General features: G+C 28.0%; 1 protein-coding gene across 5 annotated transcripts in view; it reads right to left on the minus strand.

Moving 5' to 3' along the window:
* Nucleotides 1-21865, minus strand: part of LOC106769595 (short-chain dehydrogenase TIC 32, chloroplastic) — a 23067-nt gene extending 1202 nt beyond the window's left edge. Inside the window, exons 1-8 of one of the 5 annotated variants that reach the window (XM_022782419.1) lie at nt 21723-21864; nt 21368-21599; nt 21210-21289; nt 20962-21115; nt 20499-20577; nt 18960-19047; nt 18535-18602; nt 18084-18327 (exon numbers count right to left, since the gene is read on the minus strand). In XM_022782419.1, coding sequence (XP_022638140.1) covers nt 18262-18327; nt 18535-18602; nt 18960-19047; nt 20499-20577; nt 20962-21115; nt 21210-21289; nt 21368-21599; nt 21723-21828 — 873 coding nt within the window. In that variant the 5' untranslated portion in view covers nt 21829-21864 and the 3' untranslated portion in view covers nt 18084-18261. Of the gene's footprint in view, nt 1-18083; nt 18427-18529; nt 18626-18959; nt 19048-20498; nt 20578-20961; nt 21116-21209; nt 21290-21367; nt 21600-21722 lie in introns of those variants that run through there. The other 4 variants (XM_014655279.2, XM_022782440.1, XM_014655277.2 and 1 more) reach the window with 4 other exon arrangements.
* Nucleotides 21866-22255: the final 390 nt, after the last annotated feature.

The following is a 22255-nucleotide window of genomic DNA, read 5'->3' on the forward strand; positions in this document are numbered from 1 at the left end:
AAACAACTATTTAATGCATCTTGTTGTTTCTTAATTTTGAAAAATTACATCATAAACAAGAAAACCAACCTTTAATTTTTGTATGCTTAATTTATTGTCGTAACTATTTCCTACAATTTTTCAAAGTAGAAAATAATGCTTTATTGGGTGGCACATCTTTTCTAAAATAATAAAAATAAATATTTTTGTAAAATAAAAAACAAGACCAAAAGCTTAAGCTATTTAGGATATTATATGGCTGGTTAAAAGCACAGCTTTAAAACTTTTGTAAAGACTGGGAAGCTCTGTATCAGCAATGTTCACCAGGTTTTGTCTTAAAAGAGAAATAAAAGGCTCTGAAAAGGTGAAACTAAACAGTGGAAGAACAGCTTGGAGCATTAAAGAACTTTACACATATACTACAAATGTCAATAGTAAGTTATATAGTTAAAAGAACTGCAATTTAAATCTAATTTAATCTTAAATACTGATTTATAAAGTAAATTTCTACATACTTATATATTATAAGATTGTTTTATCTCTAATTAATGTAAGATTTTCAATTTTTCAAATTTTTATTATAATTTGTTATTGAAAAATGCTTTAAAAGAAAGAATGAAAGAATAAGTAGTATATTTAAATTATTTTTATCTTATGTAAAATTATTTAGTATACTAAAATATAATGTAAAAAAATCTAATAGCTTTTAAAGAAATTAATGAATATGGTAACTACAATTAAGAGGAACAATCATATAGTTCATAAACTCAAATTCTATGTATGAAGATTCATTAGTGTAAATAAGACTTTTTACTACAAGTAAAATAATTTTTTTATAACAGGTTTTTTGACGTTATAATTGTTGTAGCCATAAAATGTTTGTTCTTTCTATGACTTAAAAAAAAAAACTGCTTAACTTATTATAACAAGTCACTTTTTATCTATCATAATATCGGTTATTTTTATTATAAAAACACCATCGATCAATTTAGTATAATAAATAAATTTTACTTATCAAAATAAATTGTCATAAATTTTACTTTTTTACATTAGTCATTATTATAAAATATAACAATCTTTCTTAGGGATTTCTAGTAGAAATTAAGCCTTTCTTTTCTTTTGATTTTCTTTACTGCTTTGATGTCCTTGCATTTATTATATTAAAACTGTCAAAACGGGTAACCAGGCTCGATCTGGTCCGACCCACCACGGATTGGTCACTTAGTGAGCCAACTTGGTTCAATTATTAGCGAGTCAGAAAAATTCGAACCCGGCCCGACCCACCACGGGTTGGTGAGTAAACGGGTCAGCTCATTAGCCCACTTAATTACAATATTTTCTTAGATAAAAAAATTACAAACTTTCTATAATTCAAACCTAAACAAATTTCACTCCCAAATTTCACTTCCAACATAGATGTTTAATTAATTTTGAAAATAAAGAACCTAAATAATTTTTTCAAGCAAAAAATAATAATAAATATTTTTTTATAAAATTAAAATTAAATTTTAATAAAATAAAATTAAGTAGGTGGGTTGGTGAGCCAACCCGGCCCACCACGAGTTCAACCCGCATGAGCCGGGTTGAAATCTGACCCGCATAAAAAAATACAATTTTTCCAAACTCAACCCGGCCAAACCCGTGGTGGGCCGGATCGACCCGCGGGTTGTGACCAATTTTGACAACTCTAATATTAATTGTGATTTCTATTGTAGATAAAAAAATAAAAATAAAAATAAAAATAAAAAAAAAAAAAAAAAAAAAAAAAACTAAAGACGACAGCATTGTTAAAATTTAATGTGGTATAACCTTGAAACGTCTTGCAAGTTCATTGGCATGTAAAATGTTTGCAAGCTTTGATTGTCCATAGGCACGTGAATTGCTGTAGCTATACCCAAAGAAAGAAAATTAATTATGCACTTCTTCTCTTCTTTTTGTTGAAATATATATTCATCAGCTTGTATTAATATTTGGTAAAACAATTACCACTAATAATGATAATTGATACTGATTTTTATTTTAGTGGTGGACATGAGATCAACCCTAATAAAATCAACATTAATTAGTTGCATCTACCAAAAAATCGATAAATATTATATTGATGTTAACAATGATGATATTTTAATTGACGTTAAGAATAGTTGATACTATTTCTTTTTAGGTCTTCTTATAGTGAAAGTTCATGAATGTATAATAAAAATTTTGTATAAGAATTTTTACAAACGAAAAATAACAATAACAAATCAGAATTCACTTCTCATAAATTAAAATTAATTTATGCATAATTGAATTTACAAAGTTTTTCATATAACTTTCTCAAAATTTTATTTTTAGTTTACAAAGTAAATTTCATTTTTTTTCTTTATATATATTTTTATTTATTTTTATGAAAAAAATGGTACAAATATTCTCAATAACCTGTTATTGGTAGATATTGAACTTGATCTTCTTAATAACCTGTTTCATCAATGAATAGGATTTTTTTTTTGGATGAATATATATATAGCATAAATTTACTTGCAGATTTGAAGTACTTGGTATACCTTGATGGATCGTTAAGTTTGTCAAAAAGGATTCCGTTAGGATAAGTAAATCTATGACCCATGGAGGAGACATTAATAATTCTTCCTTGTATCTTACTTTCTCTTGCTGTTTTCTTCATATTTTCCAACAACAGATTTGTTAGAAGAAAATGACCTGTCAAATTATGTTCCACAAAATACAAAACATTGAGATTATTTTCACAATTTTCCCCAACCCAATATCATAANAAANNTAATGTAATGAATACCTAAATAATTTATAGCAAATTGAAGTTCAATGTTGTCCTTGGATAGCATGAAAGGGGATGCACAAATCCCTGCATTGTTTCTTAGAATTTAAGAGAAAAAAAAAAGTTAGAAAAATAGTAAATGAAAGAAAAAGTTGAATGATGGAGTTGGTGCTTACATCAAAATATTCAATGGAAGAGAAGTTGAATTAAANTCATCAGCAAAATGATGAACAGAAGCCATTGAACTTAGATCCAACTTCATGACATCAACTTTAGCAGTGGGAAATTGCTTAAGTATTGAATCCTTAACATTAAAAGCATCCATCATATCAATCACTGCCATTATGACATGCACACCACGCAATGCAAGAACACGAGCTGTCTCAGCACCTATACCGCTTGATGCACCTGTTCTTCTTTCAACACCAACAACAACTTCAATTAAAAATGTCTATATGCATGTAACATTAATATTTTGTAAATTTGTGATGACTTTTTTTACCATAAAATAAAGGACAGTGAAATCATACCATAAACATAAATTTGAATGTTTGGATTGGAGAGACAATCTGATAAAAAAAATTAAAATATATGTTTATTACAATGAAATATCTTTATTTATATTTTATAAGATAATAATATTTTCTTTACCTGGTTTTTTACTTTACATCATGAACTGAATAGAAAAAGAAAATGATTGAGAAAGAGAAAAATAGCGACCTGTGACAATTGCAGTGAGACCATCACCATGAATTCCAAGAGTAACTTCTTCTGCTGTGGAAGATGATGAAAACCCAGAATTTCCTTTTCTATTGAATGGCCACATCTCTACTTCTATATACCTTATGTATTGATTGCAGAAATGAATAGATGGCAATTTGGTTATATGTTCCCTCAAACTCCCATTTTGTCTAGTTGCTCAAAGAAATCACGACCCCACAACTCTCAATATTTTATTGCCATTTTCTTGGTCTCTTACGTCGTGTAATAACAAATCTGACATAATTTTCTTTTTACATATATCAGATTTAGAGTTTTCCTCCTTGTTTGTTTAATGACAAAATGATAGCGGTTTAGAGATTTATGTTTGGTGTCATTGTTAGCTTTACTTTGGCATTGAGGATTGTTTGCTATTCTTTACATGTTTATTTGTCAGTGTGACTATTTATTTGAAAAATCTGTCATAACTTTGAATGAATCTCTCATTGTGTGTCATTGTAGAAATATGTTGTAGTGAAAAAAAAATCATTTCTTTTCTACTTTCATGACATTTAAAATCAAAATCAAACTCCAGTTCTCACATTAATTGTTTCATTTATACCACCAATACTATAAATTACAATGAAATAAGTATTTCTAGTTCCAGTTTGATTGTTACATATCAAATAGAAAAGAAGTCAAATATAAGATAGATAAGGCGAAAATTGAGTTTAAGAGGTTCAAAGGTCTTCAAATTCTATGATACCATATTCTTGTATAAATCAATCTTTTTACTGTATGACTCAACTTCTATCCTAAGTTTGACTTCTTTATTCACCAATTTTTCTTTAACTTTATCGAAATACTTCATTTGATATGGAACACATTGAATTAACACAAGTTAAAAAATGTTCATTTCATTGTAACTTTGTTTTATTATTGTAGACTTTTTAACGTCGAACCTAGTAGTGTCTACTTAAATGGGTCCATTTATATCAAATTTATAGTACTGTCCGATGTAAGATCCTGTAAAATTATAATAATTAAGAAAAATAAATAAATTAGGTGATAATTAATTATTTTAAAAGGATTTATTTAAAACATTGTTATAAGATATAATGGTTTACTATTATTTATATTTAAAAAATTTCTACGAGATAGAAACAAAAAGGTAGAAAAAGATATATATGATATTTTGTGGTTGATAGAAACATCACATGAAATCTCTTTGTTGATAGAGGCAGCCATGTAGCTAAATCCATATTTCATATATGAGTTTTTGATGATGATAATAGAAATGTTTTATAGTTTCTTGCACATCAATATGGATAAAATGTTGCTTGATTATATTTGTAATTGTGCTTGAACTATCTGTGTTATGTATTCATTGATTGAGAATGAATCTTTGATTAAAACAATTTGCACATTGCAATACCTGTATAAATTAATCGATTAAAAAATTTACATAATCGATTAGATTCATCATATATTAGTGCATGCTTAACGGTGACAAAACAACAAGTTTTAATCGATTAGATTATGGATATAATCGATTAAAACTCGTAGTTATGTATGCACATGTTTACTGAGTACATTGATGTGTTTTGAATGAAGAAGTTTTCAAAAAGGCTTAAGTTTGGAACTTAACCGATTACATTAATTTCTTAATCGGTTAAATTGAGTTTTGAATAAAAACCTTTTTCTTGAATAGACATAACTGTCACAACGGTCATATTTTTGAATATTATGTCATATATGTTTTAGTTAATCAATTACATGCTCTTGTTAATCTGTTAAATGTTGTGAAATGTAAGTCTGTTAATGCAGAAGGAATTGCTTAACCGATTACATTATTTGAGTAATCAATTAAATTTCGTCAAACATGAGAAAATCTATAAATAGATGCATTTCTCTTGTATTCAACAACTTTATGATTCTTATATTTAATATCTTATTTGTTTGTTGAGATATTAATTAGAGTAGCGTCATGTTTCTCCAAGAATAAAGAATACTACATTTGGAAGAAATTCTCAAAGGTTCTTGAAGAATTGAAGTGTTGTCATACATACTTGCACATTAAGGTGTACTTTCTAGAGATCAGATTTGCTTGCAATCAACTGTGATTGTGTTCCCTGTTGTTGCGGTCAGGAAGAGGACTTAGAGAAGTTTTAGTGACTTAGAGTGAGGTATCTCTAAGGATTGACAGAAAGAGGTTGTTGTTTCTGGGTTTCTATATTGAATTTGGAGTTAGAGAGGAGATTACATTGAGAGGGTTGTCTCTGTATGTCTTGCTTGTAAAGAACTCAATCAATATAGTGGAATCCTTTCAATCTAAGGTTTATTGAAAGAGGACTAGATGTAGGCAGTAGCCGAACCAGTATAAACTGTAGGATGAATCTTTCTCTCCCTACACTCTTACTTGTCTTTCATTCTTTATTGATTGCATTCCAAAAAATCTAAAATGATTCTGAAAAGATTTTAAAAGAACAATTTTTTTTTAAAGGGAAACTAATTCATCCCCCTCTTGGTTGAGACATATGGCCTACTTATTTCTACACTCTTATTTGTATATAAGATAAGGTGAAAGTGAAATTTATAAATATACATACTAAACAAGTAAGTAAGTGTTACACTTGGTGAGAAAAAAATGTAAAGTAGGGAGAGACTTTGAAGGTTTATATACTAAATCCAAGTAAGGGAAGCTAACATTTTATTTTCTTACCTGTATGTATGTATGATGCGTTTGGTTAATGGTGGTTGTAAAGAAATTATCCTTTTATAATGGGATTTTGGTTCCAAAAGGTGAAGTTTAACGACTTTATTATAAAAATGCAATTTATTTTCGGTTTAGGAAATTACAGAATAAAGGATGATGTGAGTAATGAAGACAACAAATTTCGTAGGACATAGTATTGGGTCGATGTTGTTGGTGGGAATAAAAAGGGGCGAGTGTAAGGACAACTTGTTACAAACTACACAGCAGCAAGAGGAGGTACTCTGAAGCACCAACCTTCTTCTTCAACCACCACCACTGTTGACGAGGCCGTCAAGCGCCTGACACAGCTACTACAACAACGTGACCAGGAAAATCGGGATTTGATAGAAGAATACACTAAATTAAGAAACGGGTTTACATACTTCAAGTCCCTAGTCATGAGAGCACTGTCTGAAGCTTCTCACATTCATTCCACCGTCCCTCCAACCCATCCACGACCCTCCCCGTCACTCGCCGTCCCTTAACAGCCCACATCAGTCTAGCCCACACCAGTCCAGCCCAGTCCAACCATCTACAGAACAGCAGGATGATGAAGATCATTCTGATGGTGACTATGTAGATTATAAGTTTTATTTTGTTATTGGACATAGTTGTTAGAACATTATGATTTTTCTACATTACATTTGCTCATGTTTTTCAAACATATACATTGTTGGTCTAGATGAACATATTGTTTTATGTTCTATGTTTCATGTTTCAATATAAATTCTTAAATTTGAACCATGCAAATGATGTTATTATATTGTTGTTTACTTCATCAATGATTGGATGATTTTGGGATGCATACTATGGAGGTCTGTTTGTGGTTTGAAAATGTTATACAAGTCTGTTTGTGCTACGAGCATGTTATGCAAGTATGTGTAGTTGGATAACAAATAAAAATATAACTCAATTCTGTCTGATTCTTACTGAAGGACTTATCGAAGACTTATGTCCTTCCGTAATTGCTAACAATCTTTTTGATGATTCTGACGGACTAGTCGTTAGTAATGTTTTTTTTTTAATATCTTTCAATGGACTTATCATTAGTAATGTTTTTTTTTAATATTTTTTTTGTCTCATGAATTTAATTGTGAAAAAGTCGTATAGAATACTCTTCTTTCTTTTACCTGTAATATAATAGTTGAATATAATGATCTCGTTTTAAATAATGACTTTATCAATCTGAAGTACAGAACCATAAAGAAGATGATCTTTCCGAAGCTGATAATAACAAAGTAGATTGGTTTGGTTTCATGCATAAATAATCTTTCTTAGTCACTATTTTATTCAAACAGTGCAACTTCAATCTTTTATTGTTACTGAACTAAAAATATAGATAGTTTTATTTTTAGTTTGTTAAAAAATTGTCCATTTGATTAAAATTGAAATATTATTGGATCATTATATTTCAGTTAATGTTCATTATAATTTGCCATTGATAAGTTAGATTTAATACATTGGAATATTTTAAAAATGACAAAAAAATATAAGTTAAAGTTATTAAAATTAAAAGCCTTTTTTAGAAAGCTGATATTAAAAATATTAATTTTCTATTAAGTGTATTATAGAGTTTAAAAAAAAAAATAGATGTTCATGTAAAATTTTCCTTTTTAGAAAGGACAAAAAGAATAGTTGAGGCTAGGAGGAAAAAAATTTAAGAGCTTGCTGCCACTGATACAAATTAATGAATTATGTGCATTAACACAAAAAAATTAATGTGATGGCAAACTTTCTTTGCCTTTTCTGCTATTTGGTTGTTGAGAGTACATTTAATTAATGTCTACTTTCTTATGTTATAATATATATATATATATATATTTTTGGTGTGTGTAGCAATTGTTTTGATGAGTAAACTCGTTAAAATGTGACAGTACATTTTTTGATAATATTTTACAAATACAGCTAAGTGTCTTAATCGTGCTATTTAAGGATATTAATAGAGAAATACTTTTGTTACATATGAAGAAATAGGTTTTATATAATTGTCAGTATTTTATTTTAAATTCTAAATCTATGCTTTAATAATGCCTAATCCTTTCAGTTTCAGATGTCAATTACAACATATATATGAAAAAAAGTGCCTTATCTTGTCTAATAGTTAAAATATAAAAAAGTATGACTTTTGCATTAGCTAAAGTAAACAATAAATTTAATATTATTATTATTACTATTATATATAAATTAGGCAATTTGTTATATGTTAATTATTATTTATAAAATATTTTATTGTTATTTTATAATTTTAATTTATTTTCTCAACCTATCAATTTAATGTGTAGTATTTTTCAACTATTTTTTATTATCTTTTAATTTATATATAATTGTTTCTTGAATAAGTCATTTTCTTTATTGTAAATTATTTCTAAAATGATTCGTTTATAAATTAATTGATATATTGTTTTTTTAATTTTTTTTGTTTTATAAAAATAATGTAAATCATTAAATGATGATTATTCTACATGTCATTTATTTTATACAAATACTTTACATAATAATATTTTACATAGTTTAATTAAATATAAAGATTAAATAGATATATAATTTAGTTTAATTTAGAAACAAAAGATAACCTTGTATATTTATATATTTTCTCTTTATGGAACAAAACGATAAGCAGCTATAATGTTGATTTATCGTCTCAGCTACCTTCCTGTTTTGGGAACTTCTCAACTATCCAAGTAGGTTCATCTTCATAAAAGCTGACACTTATTTCCATCCCTGTTTTGTTTGTTTCTAGAAAGAGAATTGTTACACTTTAATATAATAAATAGTATACTTGTAATGTAATATATTTTTTTATCACCATTATTATTATAACGTCAAAACGAGTAATTCAGTCCAATTTAATTAGACTCATCAGTGATTGATCCGCACTAGTAAAAAACCAACGTACAATGTCAAATATTTTGGACCTTTCACGTATTGAGAGACGTTAAATTGACGTCAAATTTAAAAAATTCGACATTAAATTAATGTTGAATTTTTCCAATATACGACGTTAATCATTTTTTTTAATTAATTGTGATCCTTTTTCATAATACTATGAGACTTGAAAAATATAAAAACAACAAATTTTAGTTTTTGGTATTTTATAAAGCATGAACTATGAATTAGTAATATAGTATCAACAAACAATATTGACAAACATCAAACAAGTTCAATCAAACAGCAAACAAGTTCAATCTAACATTAACAACAAACAAGTTCAACCAAACAACAACAACAAACAAGTTCAAAAAACAAACAACAAACAAAGTTCAACAAATAAGTTCTTCAAAACGAAAACTAAAGCTAACCTTTAAAAGGTGGATTCATCGAAATAAAGTGTTGCCACCAGTGAGAAAGAAAGCAGAAAGCGCCTATGAAGGACAAGAACACGAAAATAATTGGTCAAAACAAATGAAAATCATACCTAAAGTAGTTAATTAACATGCATTTCAAATGAAAGAAAGATTACATGTGATGGTTGTCAAACTTCGTTCGAGAAAAGTTTGAGCAGAGAAGAGGGTCTGACACGCTAAGATAAAGTAAATGAATTTTCAATCTCCCGCTCAAATTTTTATTGAACTCGTTAACGTTTTGACGTCTAACGTTGGGCCATTCAACATTTTATATCCTTTTATGTCGAATTACAATTGTGAACGACGTATAATAATTGCATTTATTTACAAAAATGTAACCGGTCGTTTTTAATGTGGGTATGACTGGTTAGATGTTGAACGCGTGACGTTATACGCTGTTTTTACACTAGTGTCGATCCACCACGGGTTGGTGGATAAAGCAGATTGATTCACTGACTTATTTAATTACAAATTATTTTTTCAAATTCAAAACAAAAATTATAATTTTTTGTAATTCAAATATAAATAAATTTCACTCTAAGATTATATTAAACATCAAAGACAATTAAAAAAAATATCATACAATCCTAATATAATCTAAAAACAAGTACAAAAAGCGAACAAATAAGTTTCTAATATGGATTATTCTTGTGTCATTTATCCATTTATAAGATTAGAGTCTTGAATAGATAAATTCCTACTATTTTTCTCATCTTTCTTTAATCCCATCTACAATAGAATAAAAAAAAGTGTTAATTAATAATATTAAGAAAAAAAGAAATAATTAAATTAAAGTAGGTGGGTTGGTGAGCCAACCCGAAACACCACGGGTTCAACCTAGGTGAACCGAGTTCTAAGTGGGCTGAATCCATAGTGAATCAGGTTGACATGCGGGTTCTAACCTATTTTGACAATACTAATTATTATTCTATCAATATTTAACTAATTAAGGGGTATGGGTTAATTTGGTATATATTAATAATGTTAGCATATATAATTGTATGTGTTTCATCGTATAATATCTATATTCATAATTCTATCAATTGATATGGACAATACAAAATACAAATAATTAACATATATATTTTATTTCAATTAAATGTGTAACATCTGAAAATATAGTATTAATACTATAAAATAATCATCACAATTTTTAATAGGATAGATCAGTCGACAAAAGGAAATATAAAATTATTACAATCATCAAAATAATCATAAAAAAACTTTATATACAAACTAACTAAATCAAAACTATATACATGGAAACCAACTAAAAATACTAAACATCTACAGCCCCTCCATCCAACATCTACTCTAAAGAAACATTATCTCCTCTCTGTTCACACCCACCAAATGATTATAGCTAAGAAAAAAGTACAGAAACATACAACAAGACACAAACAAAAAGGGTAAGCTAGGTATACAAGACAATTCATATATTACTTTAACAATTCAAAAATCAAACATAGATGAGATATAACAATCCAGTCATCCTAAACATGTCGAGAACTAGACGAGAGTATCTGGATTCAATATGAATGTTGAACTATTAGTAGTCTGCACTGTAGTGGTAATACTGTTGGCTCAATCCAAGCTACCATACAAGGTTAGTCTATTTCAATTTCCTATGACCATGATCAAAGTCTATAGACAAGTATCTTCCACTACTCTCACCACATGACTCACCCCTCTCTACTTGGGAATGAATGACCATTAGAGTGTCAGAATAAACCGCCAATTCAAAGCTCCAAACATTCATACAACAACAATACATGGTACCACCATGTAACATCTCCAGGAGTCATGGAATTACGTCCTTCAACCATACTTCAAATACATGCACAACCTTAAGAATCAACCATCATGTATTTCAATTCATATTTTCCACATAATCATATACATAATCCTATAAATAATAATATACATAATCTTATTTCCAATTTATATTATAGGTCAATTCATACTTCACAATAACCAAGAAAATATATAAACTTAAATTGAAATTCTGATATTTTTGCTCAACCACCAGATCTGCTTGCTTAGCTAAAATTGCCTGCCAACCCACTTGCTCAACCACGATGGCTTGCTCTGTGAATACAAGAACAACGAGTTTTGCTCGCTTAGCGATTACACTTGCTTAACAAGATATAGTTTTACTCGCTCAGCGGATACAATCGTTTAACGAGCCTGCATAATTCTGCAACACCAAAGTTTCATAATATGCAACCTTAACCCCCCTAAGACCTATCCTAATCACTTTTACCAACTTCTAACACTCCTAGATTGGATTCTAAACTACTATAGACCTAAATCAATGTGTATCATCCAACTTAAACTAATTCTTAATTGATTTACAACAATATTTCTAACTTAAAACAACTAAAACCTCACCTTAGAGACCAAAATTGAATTATACAAGTTCTAGCTCACTTTTGATCAACTTAGGGACTTTAACAAGTCATAAATGACTTACCAACACCCTCTAAAATGACCACTTTGACACATAACCTAAAATTCAAAATCTCATTAGTTCAAACCCTCAAAATACACTTAAACAACTTTGCAAACACTCCAAAATGACTACCACTCCATTCTAACGCACATATAAGCTAATTCTCATCCCAAACAAGTTACAAATGAGCAAATTAACTGCCCTAAATTACATATTCTCACTTTAGACTAGTATTTCAGAAAATTACCTTTCAAACCTCCATTTTAGACTAAATTGATCTATAACTTTATTCACACCTTTACTTTTAACATTTCAACCAAAATTAACACCAACACAATCATACCCACTACATTCACAAGGTTACTCTAAGTTCACACATAATTCACACAAAGAATAAACCATTCTACCATTCATTATTCTTAATCAAACACAATGAACACTAAAACAATCATTTTAGACATAGCCAACAAGATACAATAACATACATACCAGCAACAATAATTTCATACATGTTGGAAAAAGAATGGCTTAGTTTCAACACCAAGAGGGGGGTGAATTGGTGAAAATAAAAAATCAGAGTCTTTTCAAAATAATTTTCGCAAAGTATAAAACTTTCAAAAGTTTCTTGAATCTCAATGAAAAAGATAAATCAGTGCATCAGAAAATAGTTGACTATATTGAAAATAAAGTTGACTTGAAATTAAAGAGATTAGAGATAGAGAATTTAAACACAGTTTTTATACTAGTTCAGCCAAACTGCATACATCCAGCGTCTTTCCTGTACCCGGAAGCAAATGCACTATAATGGTCAAGGTTTTTGCAACAAGGTTTCTATAGAGACCTCCACGTCAAAATATAAAACACCTCTCTAATCCTCTAACCAAAATATAGGCATACAAGACCCAAAGAACAACAACGAGATATCCCCTCTCCTGTAGTGTTTGTCAACTTTGAACAATCTTCAAAGTTCCCAGAATGCAGTAAGTCCTCTTCCTATAATCACAACAGGACAACCATAATCTTTATAAGATTGAGAGAAGTAGATGATAACGTTTCTACAACGCCTCAATGTGCAGTATGATCGAGTCTTTCTTTCAGCACAACAACCTTGCTCTTCAAGCAACTATCAAAGAGAGATCTTCATGGTCTTCTTGAGTAGTTCTTGGAGATTTTCACAGAGATCAAGATCTGAAACAATAGAATGAAAATGTTAGAATAACCAAAGTCTCTGTGGAATACAGAATCACGTTTATTTATAGCTTTCTGTTAAACAGACACTCCTGTAGTCGACTATGCTACTAATACAGTCGACTTCAGTTTGACAATTAAGAGAGTTAAAACATTTAGTAACAGTTAGACCAACCAAATTGATTACAGATTTAATTCAGTTGACTAGTAATTAATGATTGGTCAAAGAAACAAAATATAATCGTTATAGTTCACAAGCATCAACAAAAATTCAAAACATAACTAACTAAGTCGAGTAGCCTGCGCATACAGTCGACTATGTCACTTCAATGCAGTTTTAAAAATCTTTCTTTGCAAAAATACTCATAGCACTGTTTTTGAAAATTATGCAAAGTCACGAGTTTTAATCCTAGAAACGCTTGCTTAGAGCTCAAGAAATCCTAGAAACGCCTATAGAACACAGAAAAGATATCAGAGAAAGTCCTTAGAACCTTTATCAACAAGGAACTAGGAATAGAGACTAAAACACACATGCGATTAGGAAATCACTATGTATAACCTCAACCTATGAGCGGAAAGGAAAAAAGAGTCGTAACTTACATGCGCTATAGAAGAAATTGATTGGGTAAAAACATAGGTCTTATTAATGTGGTCGTTTAGCCAGCTCTTGATCGTCAAAGAGATGACTTAATTAGAAGCCAGATACCTTAGAGAGAAAGTAGAAAAACTCAAGGAACAAGCTTTTAGAGAGATAGTTTGTGTTTTAGATAATGAGACGTGATATTAATTTGTGCTTATATTATAAACCTTTATTATTAAAATTAGTCGGTCTCATTAGAATAAAACACTCCTCTACTTTAAATTTTCAAATTTTTAAGTTATCACAAAATATAACTCATGCATGCACTCATTGTCATTTCTTTCATTAAAATAATTCGACCTCCAATTTTGGAAGAATATATATAATGAAGAAAAATATTTCTAGTATGGTAGGATTAAATATGATTTTTTTTAAAATTTTATTAGGAAAAAATATTTTAAAATATTATTTCTTAAACAAAGTTTTATGTTTTCTTTTTCTTAAAATTTTCTCACAATGCACCCTTCTACCTATAACCCCTTGCAATGAAAGATGATGAAAATTCAACATTTTTTTTCTTATTACGATTTATGGTATGCATTTGGTTAAATGAAGAAGAAGATGAACCGTCCAAATGAAGAAAATTCATGAATTTCTCATTGCATGTAAAAGTTTTACAGTGCATGAAAAAGCTGAAGCAAGAGAACGTTGGGTGTTGCTCCCTACACCTCCTCAAGTGGGACTTGTACCTCCCCATTAATTTAATTTATTTCAAAAATATTCTACACCTCCCCACTATTTTCTTTTTTTCCAAAAATACCCTATACCTCCCCACTATCCTTAACCGTCTTTCTCTTTTTTTTTCTCTTTCTCTCTCTACATTAATGGAGTATTCACGTGGTTCAGATTTGAATTTGTAACATATTACAAAATATAAAATTTAGAGGAAACTTTAATATTAGTACTTCTACCATTACCATTTTATAAAATTAAAAATTAGATGCAAATACAAAAATAATAAACATAATAATATTAATAGTAAATAATGATATATTATTATTATTATTATTATATACTAACTTTATAATGACGAAAGAACTAAATAAATTCTAAATCTTGTACAAATAACTTTTTTTTTATATTTTAAGTATTTAATAATATTTTTATATTATTTATCTAATAAATTAAATATTTTATTCAAGTATTTGAGTCAAACATGTCGGTGAGTTAAAACATAATATAATGTTAAAAATTATAGATATTATATGTAAAAAAAAAGATACATGTATATAAACATTTTTCTATAAATTTAGAACAAAATTTTACGATTTATTAAGTAATAAAGAAAAAAATATATTCAACAACAAAAATAAGATTGAATCAAACATATTTAAGAAAATATATCTAACTTCAAATTTAAGTCATGTAAATGCTCCATTAATAAGCCATGTAAATGCTCCATTAATTTAGAGAGAAAGAGAAAGATTGTTAAGAATAGTGGAGAGGTGTAGGGTATTTTTGGAATAAAAGAAAATAGTGGGAAGGTGTAAAATATTTTTAAAATAAATTAAATTAATGGGAAGTATAGGTTCCACTTGGGGAGGTATAGTGAGCAACACGTTTATATACTACTCATAACAAAAACCGTGAAAGAGGCTCAAAAGAAAATGAACAAATAAAGAAGGCGAACTTCTTCCGCACCTCCATAATGTCATCCTGCACTTTCATAGACTATTGAAGTGACATATTTACCCTTATTTTTAATCTTCTTCTTTACAAAGAAATATGTGAAGGTGCAGAAAGAATGTGCCAAGAAGAAGGCATTAACCCTTATGAGAAGCAGCTTCCTAAATTTCTTCTCCCATCGTATAAAGAAATTTCTCATTTTGTTCTGAAAATAAAAAATAACATTCCAATTGTATAACTTAAAATTTATTTTTTTCTTGGAAACAATATTTTTAAATTATATAATTAAAAAACTAAAAATAATTTATGAATTGTATAATAAAAAAAGTTTCTAAATTATATAATTTAAAAGTCATTTTTAACTTTCAATTTACAAAATAAAAAATGCAAAAGATATATTTTTTCTATATGGAGTACATTTATGAATGTGCGGAAAGAAACTGTCCACTTCTAAAGCTCGCATATTTTTTTTTTCCTTTTCTTAGTTCTTAACTCAATTATTTTCTATGAATTAATTATTCTCTATGAATATATATAGAAAAGGGAAAGATACTTGGATAAAGAAAATGATCATATCAAAATTTCACAAAAATATATTTAAAAATCTATTTTATTAATTTTTATTTGTTATGGCATAAAAAATTTAAAATGATATAATAATATGGTTTTTCAGACTTAATTTTTGAAGAAAAAAATATTATTAATGCATGAAGACATAAATGCAAATAAGCACAACAGGGTGACATTTGAGAAAAGGATAAGGGATGATAAGATAAGGGGTATAGTATTTAATTGTTATTTCACTTGGAAAAAAATTCACATGTCTCGCTATTTATTATATATCTATTTAAAAAATATTTACACATATTTGAAAATTTATAAGTATTGTGATTATTTAAAAAAATATATTTTATAAACTTTTAAAATAAAATCTACATAAAATTAAAAAAAATAATATAATATGCATATAAATTAAATTAAAATTTAATTTTAATTAAATTTAATCTAATAAAATATAAAATAATTTTAATTTTAATTAAATTTAACTTAATAAAATATAAATTAAATTTTTATTTTAATTTTTTTTATGAGTAATACATATCCGTGAAAGATAATATGATACTTACGTCCAATTGATTTATAAATGGATATTAAATTATCCCTTACCCGAAAATAATAAATATATACAAATATCAATTATTTACCAAAAATTTTATCCCTAAATATCTATAAACATAAATGCTTTTATCATTCCGTATAGTATGAAAATAGACAACATATGATTGGGTTTTGTCTCCAGCTTCTCTCCCTCCCCTCCACCCATTTCTCTCTCCCTTCACACATATAAATGAGATAAATGAACTTTAGAATGGTTATTTAAACTTTTTCTTCTTCCATAACTGGTTACGAAGAGAAAAGACATAAAGGACGAAGAAATAAGTGAAAAAGAAAGAAATTAAATTGAATAAAAATATACAAAACAACAATGAAATTAAAATGTTTTTTTTTTATTTTCACTATTAATATTATTACTGTTAATATTTGATGGCAACCTCTTTCAGCTACGTTAGTCCAAAACTTAGGAGTAAGCAAAGAGATGATCCCTATGATGGATAAGGCCTATGATGGATAAGGTTGCAGAAATGGATGGGAAAATGATGATATAATGTGCAAATGATGGTGGGGTGGTAATATGTCCACTACCTTTAGTGATAGGATGGTGATTTTGTATAGTTTGAAGATTCAAGGAGAGGTAAGGTCAACTCCATAAGATAGGTGACTAGAAGGATCTCTAGAGTTGTTCTAGTCATGATTAAGGAAGAATAAGGCTACAATTTGGCAACATAACATATTACTAGTTTCCAAAATGAAATACAAAGGTGGAGACACCTCTATTTATATAGGCCAAGGGTATCTCCTTCTAATCCTAAAAGCACGATTTCTGATCTTTGCCCTCATCGGCAAAAAATGAGGCATTTTAACATCTCCAATGATGTGAGGACATGTGGCTAATCACAAAATACAATCCTCTCTATTCCTAGAGTGTCATGTGGCTACTACTAGAAGCAAATCCTCTCCAATGGTAGAGGGACATGTGACCACTACCAAAACGAAAAACTCTCCACTCCTATAATTAAGATGCCATGTGACTACTTGTTAAAAAGCAAATACTCTCCAATGCAAGCATGACACATGACACATGACACATGATACACACTTTTCACCTTATTTGAAAAGGAAAAATCCTATGCTATTTAGATCTTAGTACAAACCTTAATCAAACCTACACTACATGACCGAATACAAAACTTAAATTCTACACTACTCCTTTTTCTTTAGTGTTTCACCTGCAACTTCAACATCTCATTTTTTAATCTTCAAAAATAATTTTTAATTTTTTCTCTTTTTTCTTAAAAACATTTTGCATTTCCTTTAGTACGGATTTCGAAATCTAATTCATAATTATTTTAAATTTTATTTTTAGATTTAAAATTTGATAATAATCTAATCTAATTTAAAATTTTAATATCATTTAATATACATTTATAGCTTAATAAATATTTAATATACGTTTTTAAATTATTATTTTTATTATATGATAATTACAGAACTAACGTGAATACTCACAAACTTTTCCCAATGGTTTTTACTACATAAATATATCTTTAACACTATATTTTATATGTTAACGAGGACTTTATAATAACATTTAAATACATATACGTAAAATCCACCCTTACACAAACCATCAAACTTTAAGCTTGAACAATACACTATTTTCTTACAAATTGACCATTGTCACTGTTAATTTTTCATGGTCAAATTCATGCTAAAATCCCATAGCTTCTTAGCCAAATCCATGTCCCTTCCCTGCAAACATGTTTCTGAAACATTATTATCTGTAAAATATTTGCCATTGATTCCACTCACTTCTGGGTGCAATGCTAAATAGCATGTTGTTGATGCTCCCTATCATCATGTAAGACAAAAAAATACTAAGACAAAACTATATATTTAACACTAAGACTTAAAACTCTGAAACTTTTAAGACTATATTTTCATGGTGATTCAACTTACTTGCTCCACATTTTTCACCACAAATCGCTCTATGTAATGTAAAAATGGACTTAATATATTCCTTAGACCTGCATAAACCATACAAAGATGGCTATAAAGCTCAACGTGAATATCATCTTATAGAAAAAGTATACTTGAAAATATATATATATATATTACCTATACGTTGATGTTGCAATATATAATTATAAAGACATGTATGTTTGAATTCATCATGAACACATTGTTGTCATTTTTAAGCAATGTCATTGTTTATGTACAAAATACAAGATTAATATCAAAACTGTATGTATTGAAACTTTTGGAAGATACTTCAAAGTAGGATTGTGTACATCTGATAGTTTAATTATTTAGGAATTTAAACACGATTATTTACATTATTTTCATGTAGACTGTAAATTTATATAAATATAGTAATTAATTACCTGTGAGAAATCGATTCTGAAGATATATATTTGTGTTGGTTATAAATCCTGGATGAAGAGAATTCGCAGTAATATCTACTCCATCTTCCTGGTCAATTTTAATATTGAACAAAAGTATTATGTAAATATCAAAAACAACTATTTAATGCATCTTGTTGTTTCTTAATTTTGAAAAATTACATCATAAATAAGAAAAACGACCTCTAATTTTTGTACGCTTTAATTTATTGTCCTAATACATTTTTTCAAAATAGAAAATAATGCATTATTGGAAAGCATCTTTTTTGCTAAAATAAAAATAAATACTTTTGTCAAATAAAAAACAAGACCAGAAACTTAAGCTTTTTAGGATATTAGATTGCTGGTTAAAAGTACACCTTTAAAACTTTTCTAAAGACTGTGAAGCTCTGTATCAGCAAGGTTCACCAGGTTTTGTCTTAAAAGAAACTAAAGGCTCTGATATGGTGAAACTAAACAGTTGAAGAACAGCATGGGAGCATTAATGAACGATACAAATATACAGCATGGGAGCATTAATTTGAGATAATATCATTATATCAATAATCATGTTTTAGTGCTTCATATAATCATATATATCTTACCAACAATAAATATTTCGATAACATAACTTAAATAAAAATATTAAGAAATTGATTTTAAATTTTATTCAACCTTACAAAATCAAAATCAATTTGTGTATCAATTTATATACTATCAAATCGCCTTATTTTTAATTAATGTAAAACTTTCACTACTCTAAACTTTTATCACAACTTTATAATCAAAAAATCTTTAAAAAAAAGAATGAAAAAATAGGTCATATATTTAAATTGTTTTTATCTTGTGTAAAACTATTTACTATACTAAATTGTTTTTACCTTAAGTGAAACTATTTAATATACTAAAACATAACGTAAAAAGATTTAACAACTTTTAAAGAAGTGTTTCTAAGAAATTAATGAATATGGTAATTAGGAGGAACAATCCTATGGTTCACAAACTCAGATTCTAACAATGGAAGTTCATTAGTGCAAGTAGGATGTTTTTTTTTTTTTTTTTATGACGGGGTAAAATGAATTTTTTTATGACAGGTGTTATAATTCATAATTGCAGAAATCACAAAAAGATTATTCTTTTTATGATATAATAAAAATGATATCCTTAACCTATTATTATGACGAGTATCCTTTTATTATTTATAATAATTATTACTTTTAGTAAAAAATGTCACCAATAAATTTATTTTGACAAATAAATAATAAATCGCCATAAATTCTACATTAGTGGTTACAGAAACATATTAGTTGGTATTTATTTACTTCTAAAAACCAATAAAACATAACAACTCTGGAATTTTTAGTATGTGTAAATAAAAATTAAACCTTTTTGTTTCTTCTGCTTTTTTTTTAATGGTTTGGTATCTTACATACATACATATATATATATATATATATATATATATATATATATATATATATATATATATATATATATATATATATTAACTGTGATATAATGAAAAATTTAATGTGGTATAACCTTGAAACGTCTTGCAAGTTCATTGGCATGTAAAATGTTTGCAAGCTTTGATTGTCCATAGGCACGTGAATTGTTGTAACTGTACATATAAGAAAGCAAATGAATTATGAAAAACACACATATTTTGCAATCATACTGTAATTCTAATATTTTTGTATGCTGAAATCTTTATATCCTAAAAATGAAATAGAAAATGATATCTTTTCACTCAAGTCATCAATAGATGAAATATATTACACAGGTTGTATATTTGGTAAAACAATTACCACTAATAATGAAAATTGATACTGAGATTTATTTTATGGTGGACATGAGATCAACCCTAATAAAATCAACATTAATTAGTTCATCTACCAAAAAAACGATAGATATTATATTGATTATAACAATGTTTGTACAAAACTATTATTATATGATAATGATTGACACAATACTTTGCATAGATTTGAAGTACTTGGTATACCTTGATGGATCGTTAAGTTTGTCAAAAAGGATTCCGTTAGGATAAGTAAATCTATGACCCATGGAGGAGACATTAATAATTCTTCCTTGTATCTTACTTTCTCTTGCTGTTTTCTTCATATTTTCCAACAACAGATTTGTTAGAAGAAAATGACCTGTCAAATTATGTTCCACAAAATACAAAACATTGAGATTATTTTCACAATTTTCCCCAACCCAATATCATAATAAAATTAATGTAATGAATACCTAAATAATTTATAGCAAATTGAAGTTCAATGTTGTCCTTGGATAGCATGAAAGGGGATGCACAAATCCCTGCATTGTTTCTTAGAATTTAAGAGAAAAAAAAAAGTTAGAAAAATAGTAAATGAAAGAAAAAGTTGAATGATGGAGTTGGTGCTTACATCAAAATATTCAATGGAAGAGAAGTTGAATTAAACTCATCAGCAAAATGATGAACAGAAGCCATTGAACTTAGATCCAACTTCATGACATCAACTTTAGCAGTGGGAAATTGCTTAAGTATTGAATCCTTAACATTAAAAGCATCCATCATATCAATCACTCCCATTATGACATGCACACCACGCAATGCAAGAACACGAGCTGTCTCAGCACCTATACCACTTGATGCACCTATTGTTCTTTCAACACCAACAACAACTTCAATTAAAAATGTCTATGCATGTAAATGACAAAGAAAATAAATGAGATAATATGAAAGAATAATCCATTGAGGAAGGGAAAGAAGAATGTGACCAGTAACAATAGCAGTAAGAGCAGTGGCGTCGATTCCGAGAGTAACTTCTTCTGCAGTGGATGACCATGAAAACCCAGAAACTCCTCTTCTTTTGAATGGCCACATCTTCTCTTTTTCTCTGTCTCTAATTCTCAACTCAATTCTTCTGTATATCAGTTCCAAAATTATACTATTAATTGCTCATACATAAATTATGGGTGGGTTGGTGCACCTACATGAAATCATAAATGAAGTATTTTATATAAAGTTTTCATCAAAAAATTTTAATATAAAATTTATTTATAATGCCACGTCATCAATACTTAAACGGCCGTTAACGATTTTTAACCCAGTGACTGAATTGCTTCAATTAGCAGTTCTGAGGACTCAATTGGGAAAGTTTAAAAGAAAGAGACCAAAGTGGGAGGACCGAACGAAAATAGGAACGCCTAAATGGTTTAAACCTTAAAGATATAACTAATTAACATTTTCTGAATTTATTTAATTATATTAATTAAGAAATAATTTATATTAATTATTAAAAAAAGGCTTA

The sequence above is a fragment of the Vigna radiata genome, chromosome 1 (assembly GCF_000741045.1).
Source record: "Vigna radiata var. radiata cultivar VC1973A chromosome 1, Vradiata_ver6, whole genome shotgun sequence".
In the NCBI taxonomy this organism is placed as follows: Eukaryota; Viridiplantae; Streptophyta; class Magnoliopsida; order Fabales; family Fabaceae; genus Vigna; species Vigna radiata.